The sequence below is a fragment of the Cicer arietinum genome, chromosome 3 (assembly GCF_000331145.2).
Source record: "Cicer arietinum cultivar CDC Frontier isolate Library 1 chromosome 3, Cicar.CDCFrontier_v2.0, whole genome shotgun sequence".
NCBI lineage: Eukaryota > Viridiplantae > Streptophyta > Magnoliopsida > Fabales > Fabaceae > Cicer > Cicer arietinum.
In genome coordinates, this window is record NC_021162.2 from 56,527,809 (window position 1) to 56,536,679 (window position 8,871).

General features: G+C 26.9%; 2 protein-coding genes across 2 annotated transcripts in view; both read left to right on the forward strand.

Moving 5' to 3' along the window:
- The first annotated feature begins 4,203 nt into the window (after positions 1-4,203).
- On the forward strand, positions 4,204-5,238 carry LOC101490577 (steroid 5-alpha-reductase DET2). The gene has a single exon (XM_012719940.3). The coding sequence runs from the start codon at positions 4,293-4,295 to the stop codon at positions 5,070-5,072; it is 780 nt and encodes a 259-aa protein (XP_012575394.3). The 5' UTR covers positions 4,204-4,292; the 3' UTR covers positions 5,073-5,238.
- The window catches only part of LOC113784370 (probable anion transporter 3, chloroplastic), an 11,201-nt gene continuing 7,543 nt past the window's right edge, over positions 5,214-8,871 (forward strand). The window contains exons 1-5 of the mRNA XM_073366485.1: positions 5,214-5,219; positions 5,364-5,408; positions 5,848-5,970; positions 6,308-6,446; positions 7,039-7,100. Of these exons, the coding sequence (XP_073222586.1) occupies positions 5,214-5,219; positions 5,364-5,408; positions 5,848-5,970; positions 6,308-6,446; positions 7,039-7,100 (375 nt within the window). The remainder of the gene's footprint in view (positions 5,220-5,363; positions 5,409-5,847; positions 5,971-6,307; positions 6,447-7,038; positions 7,101-8,871) is intronic.

An 8,871-nucleotide genomic window follows, 5' to 3' on the forward strand; every position in this document is an offset into this window, starting at 1 on the left:
TGCCAATATTATTTTCCTTTTCTTGTATGTAGTTGATACATTAATTGTTGATAATCCTTTACATGGCGTAAGTGCACCAAAATTCATATTGAAAAATGAATTTGACGTGAATGATCAGGGTGATGCTAAGAAGATTTTTGGGATAAATATTCATAACGATAGGAGTTTTAGAAAATTATGACTCTTAGAAAAGCTATGTTGAAAATGTGTTAGACATATTGAATATAAGTAATGCTAAGATTTTGAGTACTCCATTAACAAATCATTTTAAGCTCTGACATGGCATGCCACATACGATTTTGATGCCATGTGGCATTGAATTATCATGTTATAAGTGTCTCGTCGACATTCAATGTATAAGTGTCATGTGCCGTGAACAAAAAAAACTAAACAAAATAAGAGACAAAAAGTAAAAGACTATTAATTACAATGAAAAATGAAAAGAAAAAATAATAATTTCTGGTATAAAAATAATGAGTTTTTATTTGTCTATATTCATTTTTTCTATATTAAAAATTATCTTTAAATTGTTTTCTTTATTTTTATTATCAATACTATTTACCAAATATTATCTCATCGTAAAACTCACATCTACATCTACGTGATTTCTCATATATACTTCATCAATAATAAAATTTTAGATTGAATAAAATAGTGCATAATACCAAGTAATGCAGCACAATTAAATATTCCTTTTTAACATAAATATACTTTGGATTAAATATTCCTTTTTAACATAAACTACCCTTTTTCTTTTGCCATGCTTGAACTTTTTCTTTAAGAAATTGGACATATTTTAACTCATCAATTATCAGTTGTTCTCTGGAGGTTTTCCAGATTCATGACCTTTAGTTCCTCATGTCATGAATCTACATACAACGTATAAAATATTATAGTGATCAATCTCAATACTTTGGTATATTGACCTAAATTGATTGAGACTTTGAATGGATGCCACTTAGAATACTTGTGTGTATGAGATTGTGAGACCACACCTAATAGGGATGTCTTAATCCCATAAGAGAGATTTGCTTTATTAAATGAGTACCTATGAAGGGAGATATGCTTTATTAAGTACACCCTCTCTATTCTTCCTGATTTCAATATTAAAAATATAATGCTATAATAAAGTTACAAAATTATTGATAGATGATATAATAAAGTTTAATATTACTAATTAAATATTATTATTGAAAAAATTATAAGTAAACAATGTGTACACATAAAATCACTTTGATACTAAAAAGTTGAGGTTCTCATTTGATGAAGATGTAATGTCTCTATTTATTTTAGATCTTAATGTGTACTTCATGTGTTATTTTTTAAAATTTAATAGAGATGCATTGTGAGTGTAAACTTATTTTACAATCAATAATAACTCGTCTTGTCGATCAAATATTTAATAACTGTTTTTAATTTAAAAATTGTTTAACATAATATAGTATATTGAAATATTATAATTAAACAGTATTATAAAATAACTTTGCATTGTCAATGCAAAGAGACGTCTCAATATTTTTATTAGGTCCGATTTGAATCTAAAAATTGGGTCCTTAAAATTACAAAATTTTACCATTAAAATTCTAATATTTGGTAGTGAATGGTGGCTTCTCGTTGGCTGTAGCCCCTATCACATACCCACAGTGGCAAATTGGATTTATTTTAGGCATAAGATGCAAATATGAATTTTAGAATGTTCAAAATAGAAAATTAATATACTAATACAATTTTTTAAAAGTTAGAGTATATTATAAATAAAAAATTGAGACTATGTACCAATATTCTGATAATACATGTTGATAACCGACCATATCAGTGCATTACCTATTAAACAATAATATTTAATAGTCACATTTGGGGATTTTTTTTCTTATATATCTTGTTTTTTTTTTTACACTAAAATACCTCACTCTCAATTTAATTTACATGATTGCCCTATTTTTTGGGTCTAGCAGGAAGTCGTTGGTTCAACGTGCGATAAGTTGAAGGAAAAAATATTTTTTACCTAGTTGGATGTCGTTGGCCTAGGGGGCGACCTCGCACTAAGGTTTTGATTTTTTTTATTCGTTTTAACCATTATTATATAAATTTAATACATTAAAAATAATAAAATTAATAAATAATAATAATAAATAATAATAATAAATAATAATAATAAATAATACATTAATAAATAATAATAATAATAATAATAATAAATAGTACATTAATAAATAATAATAATTAATTATTATTATTATTATTATTAAAATGATTAAAATAAATAATGATAATAATAATAATAAATAATAATAATAACTATTACTATTATGATTAAAAGTGATTATAATTAAAAATAATTAAAATTAAAAATAATTAAAATTAAAAATAGTAAAATATATTATAAATTTTAAATAAAATACATTAAAAATACAATTGGACAATTATTTATTTAATAAATTAAAACTAATTATAATATTTAAAAAACAAAATACTAATAAATAATAATAATAATAATAATAATAATAATAATAATAATAATAATAATAATAATAATAATAATAATAATTTGCTACTTACCAAATTTGCTACTTACTGAATTGTACAATTTGAGATTAATCAATTTGTGAGTAATCAGTTTGTTAAAATTAATTTGATACTTACCAAATTTGCTACTTATCAAATTGGATAATTTACGATTAATCAATTTGTTACTTACCAAATTATACAGTAGATTAATTTTCTCATTTAATGGTTAAATTAATGATTAACACAAATTGTTAAAATTAATTTTCTTATTAATTTACAAATTGATTTAATATCAAGAAAATTGATTCGTGTGATTAAAAAAAATAATAAAAGTAAAAGATGAACCTAATCTAATTATTTTATATATAGATATTTTTAAAATACATTTGGAAGATGAATATATTTAATTTGATTTTATCTTTTGAGATAAATTAATAATACATTAGTATACAATATATTACCTAATTTTATCTCAATATATCAAAAAAATTGATTCATGTGATTGGTAATGTGGCAAAATATATATATCAAAATTAATGCGGCTGAATAAATGTGGCAAAACAAACAATGTAATGCATATTCAATTTATCAATCACACAAATCAATTTTTTTTTATATTAAATCAATTTATAAATTAATGAGAAAATTAATCATTTTACGAAATCATATTTGATGAGAAAACTAACAATTTGTGATTAATCATTAATTTTACCATTAAATGAGAAAATTAATAAAAAAAAAACTATTCAATTATACAATTTGGTAACAAGTTGATTAATCGCAAATTGTTCAATTTGATAAGTAGCAAATTTGGTAAGTATCAAATTAATTTTAGCAAATTGATTAATCACAAATTATATAATTTTGTAAGTAGCAAATTATTATTATTATTATTTATTAGTATTTTGTTTTTTAAAATATTATAATTAGTTTTAATTTATTAAATAAACAATTATCCAATTGTATTTTTAATGTATTTTCTTTGAAATTTATAATATAATTTACTATTTTTAATTTTAATTATAATAATTTTTAATTATAATAATAATAACTATTACTTATTATTATTATTATTATTATTATTTATTAATGTATTATTTATTATTTATTTTAATCATTTTTAATAATAATAATAAATTATTATTATTATTCATTAATGTATTATTTATTATTATTGTTATTTATTAATTTAGTTATTTTTAATGTATTAAATTCATATAATAATAGTTAAAACGAGCACACACAACAAAAATCAAAATTTAGTGCGAGGTCCCTCTAGGCCAGCGACCTCTGACTAGGTAAACAATATTTTTCTCTTGAATTGATCGCACTCTTGATCAACGACTTTCTACTAAATTGGCAAAATAGAACAATTAAGTAAATTAAATTGGGAGTGAATAGTTTGATATAAAAAAAAAACAGAATATATAAAAAAAATCTCACATTTGGAGAATAACTTTATTTCTATTTATCATTTTCAAAGAATTCAATGTATCATTGATTATTGGTGGTCAATAATACCCTCACGAGTTTATCACATAAAGAAAATAATATAATAAATAATTAAAAATATTATTAAAAATAAAAATAATTATATAATATTAACAAGATTTATTTATTATCAACTTGATCCTCGTGCCTTCTTTTTTTGACGCAAGTCATAAGTATTCCTTATTTTGTCTTATTCATTCCTCTCATTAAATAGAGATCTTGTTTCTAAATCATTGTCATCACACTCTCGGACGCATTTTATCAAACACTTACAACAGCATTCCGTCAAAAAAATGATCTTAGAAGACGAATCTCTGTTCAACTACGCTCTCATCACTCTCTACCTCATAGCTCCACCAACCTTCATCTCCCTCACATTCCTCCAAGCCCCTTATGGCAAACACCATAGACCAGGTTGGGGTCCAAATCTCCCACCATACCTCGCTTGGTTCCTAATGGAGAGTCCCACACTTTGGTTCACCCTTTATCTTTTTCCATTTGGTAACAACTCTTCCAATCCAAAATCAATTCTCTTGATTACTCCTTTTCTCGTTCATTACTTCAACCGCACTTGTGTTTATCCACTGAGATTGTTCTTCACAACAACGAAAAACACTTCTGGGTTCCCTTTTAGTATAGCCCTAATTGCTTTTTTGTTCAATTTGTTGAATTCTTATGTTCAAGCTAGATGGGTCTCTCACTACAAGAATTATGATGGTGATGGGTTGTGTTTTTGGTTGGTGTTTTTTTGTGGGGTTTTGGTGTTTTTTTGTGGGATGGGGATTAATGTTTGGTCTGATAAGGAATTGTTGAGGCTGAAAGCGAAAGGGAAAGGGTATGTTGTGCCTAAAGGAGGGTTGTTTGAAGTTGTGAGTTGTCCTAATTACTTTGGGGAAATTTTGGAGTGGTTTGGTTGGGCTTTGATGACTTGGTCTTGGGCTGGGTTGGGCTTTTTTGTTTACACTTTTGCTAATTTGGGGCCTAGGGCACGTGCTAATCATAAGTGGTATTTGGAGAAATTTGGAGAGGATTATCCTAAGAAAAGGACAGCTGTTATTCCTTACTTGTATTGATTTTTATTTTTTGTTATTTATGAATTGTTGTAATTGGGGTCTATAAGTGTATTGTGTAAGTTTTGAGGGATAGAAAATAATGAGGATGTGTGTCTGATGCATTGTAAGGAAACATCATTTATCTTGGATTGACACGGTTCAATGGAAGTCTGTTTATTTTTTTCAAGGTTGTTAAGTGCCAACTATTTTATGACACCACTTATTCAAAATACACCTTTTTGAAAGAGAAGAACTTGTTATCATAAATCAAACTTTAAGTATACTGATTATGAAACCTTGGTTAATTTTCAGGGTTACTTTGTTCTCCTCTCTTGGATGCCGGTTTATTTCAAAAGCGTAATTACTTTCTTCGTTTGTTCTTGTTACTTATAATAATAAACAACTTACCTACGTTACGTTGGTCTGAGTCGAACTCGACTTAGATCCCTGAATCAAAGTTTTAGGTTTGAGTTAAGTAGATGGAAAAGGTGTAGTTTGGATGAGAGACTCCACTAAATGTGGCGGCCAGGTTTTCTAATAAAGATTAGTAAACAGCGAAAGTAGTTGATACTTCACACCTATAATAAATAACGAAAGTAGTTGATACTTCACACCTATAATAAATAACGTTATGTTGTTATTTCATATATTGCTTAAAAAATATGGATACTAGAATGAGCTAGCTTATATGTACAATACACAAGTAAAGGTGTATATATTATATATTATTGAAGCTTGGAAAATTCAACATTGGACTATTGTTTATCTGTAAGTATATAATGTGAATTTGAAGCAGGCAGCATGGTTTAGTGCAGTTCCATGGGAAACAATGGCATTTTCAGGTTATCTAGCTGGTACTGCATCAGATTTCTTAATCAATGCAGGGTACCCTACAACATTTGTCCGTAAATTAATGCAGGTAACTCTTTCAGCCTCATCATGCATAAGATTGTACTTGTATCTCCATGAGTTAACATTGAAGTGTTGAACAACCAACACACAAAAAAAAAAAAGTAACATTTAAAGATTGTAAAAATTTGTATGTTTTCATTTTGAAGCAATCATAGACCTAAAAAATCATATGAAATTCATATTAACTAGTGGAGACTAAAATATATAACGCCTCCAGATACACGACTATAATATTATAGTCAGCCTTGTAACTGGAAGCGTTACATTTTTGACGTCAGAGCTTATATCATGTAACAACATGTTTACTATGTTGATTTTAGTAATGTATATATGTACAATTACAGACAATTGGATTTATTGGGCCAGCTGTGACCTTGCTATGCTTGAATTATGCAAATACACCAACAAATTGCTGCTACACTCTTGACTGCAGCTTTGAGTTTGAGCTCTTTCAGCCAAGCTGGATTTATGCTCAACATACAAGTAAGTCTACAACACACAAAAATCTGCATATACTCTAAAACTTTAACCATTATATTATATACTTAAGACATTTCATTGAACTTACAAATATAATAATGAGGCCTTAACCTCACAACACTTTTTACATTTTACAGTTTTTTTTCCCTTGTGTTTGGCTTTAATATCTCTCTCTATTCCATATAATATGCATATTTTTTTGTTTTAGTTTCTATAACTTTCTTTCATTTCAGTTTTAGTCCCTTTAATATTGAAAAAGTTGTTTTGAATCCTTATTGTTTATTTCCTATAAACATTTGTGCATGTTGGAATAAGTCGTGTAAAATGCGAACTTATTCATTATAGTCCTTAGAATATGAATTATGCAAATACACCAACAATTGCTGCTACACTCTTGACTGCAGCTTTGAGTTTGAGCTCTTTCAGCCAAGCTGGATTTATGCTCAACATACAAATAAGTCTACACCACACAAAAGTCTGCATATACTCTAAAACTTTAACCATTATATTATATACTTAAGACATTTCATTGAACTTACAAATATAATAATGAGGCCTTAACCTCACAACACTTTTTACATTTTACATGATCAAGACATTGCTCCTCAGTATGCAGGAATTCTACATGGTAAGAAGTTGGGCAAATTTGTTGGGAATGTTCTTTTTGTTTTTCCCCTTGTGTTTAGCTTTAATATCTCTCTATTCCATATAATATGCATATTTTTTTGTTATAGTTTCTATAATTTTCTTTCGTTTTAGTTTTAGTCCCTGTAATATTGAAAAAGTTGTTTCTAATCCTTATTGTTTATTTCCTATAAACATTTGTGCAAGTTGGAATCAGTCCCGTAAAATGCAAACTTATTCATTATTCCTTAGAATATGATATATAGAGAGACTAATTTCAATATTAACAAATACTACAAGGATTAAAATGAAAATGATAAAGTGTATTATTATACGATTATTTGGACACAAATTTGGACACTAATAGTGTATTATTATACATTTTCTATTTTTTATTACTTTTTTTCTCTTTCTTTCAATCAAATCAACACTCATATTAAATGTACTTTATATGGTCTCTTTATACAAGTTTTAGTTTTTGTATCAAAATATCATTGCGCTAGAATTATCATCAACAACTTACATGATTATTAAAAAAAAACAATTTACATGAAAAAATGTTAGTTTCTACAAGTATTGTAAATCCTATATGATATAATTAATGACTTACTGGCAACCTAAATTAGTTCTATATTAGTTCTATGTATATACTATTCTAGCCATGTGTGTCGCCTTAATGCACTAAATTGTTTTAAACAGTGTAGTGGTGACTAAATGTTATAGTAGAGTACAAACTGTTGAGATAAAATTCCAAATTAATATTTTGATGATAATTAAACAAAAGGTTAATTAAGACTTCTAATTATGATTATAAGTGTTTTGATATTTAACATGTGTATTTGAGTGTGTTAAAACAAGATAGGTATCAAACATTACAAAGTTGATTTTATTAAAATCAAGAAAGCAAAATCAGTAAAACGAATAACTTTCTCCATATTTGCCATAAACAAGAATTATCATATTTTTATGTAAAAGATTAGATCCAAGAAGTGTTATTTATTCTATATCTTCATCAGAAATATATAAGGATCAATCTAAGCAAAAATTATTTCAGAATTCGAAGGTTCAACACTTTGCTTCATAAAATGCATAAAGTAAAATCATTCTCCAAGTCAAGCAAGTGCAAGTACAAACTGACAGGTTGTAAAGGACATTAATTTTTTAAGCCTACGTCTGACTATGTAAGACCCATACACTACAAGAAAACAAGGTATTTGTGAGGGCCAAAAGCCCTCACAAAGGGCTAAAAGCAGCCACAAATGGGCTATTTGTGGCGGCCTAAGTCAGCCACAAATAAGCTGGTCACAAACTTTTGTGAGGGCTTTTGCAGCCACAAAGTGTGGAAAACACGTTGGCATTTGTGAGGACTTTTGCAGCCACAAAAGGCTGCCTTTGTGAGGGCATAGGCCGCCACAAAGGACAGACTGATTTTAAAAAATTCAGCATTTGTGAGGGCACAGGCCGCCACAAAATCCCTCCTTTGCTGATTTTAAAAAATTCAGCCTTTGTGAGGGCCCAGGCCGCCACAAAATCCCTCCTTTGTGAGGGCTTTGGCCGCCACAAATGACCTCAAGATTAAAAAATAAATATTTTGCGAGGGCTTAGGCCGCCACAAAATATTACGTATATTAAAAAATTACTTTTTTTAAATTCAAAATTAATTTTGTATTATAATTTTATATATAATAAATTAATATAAATATAAATTTAAAATTTAAATTTAAATTGTAATTAAATTAAAATTATAATTAAATTAAAATTATAATTAAATTAAAATTATAATTAAATTTAAAATATAATATCA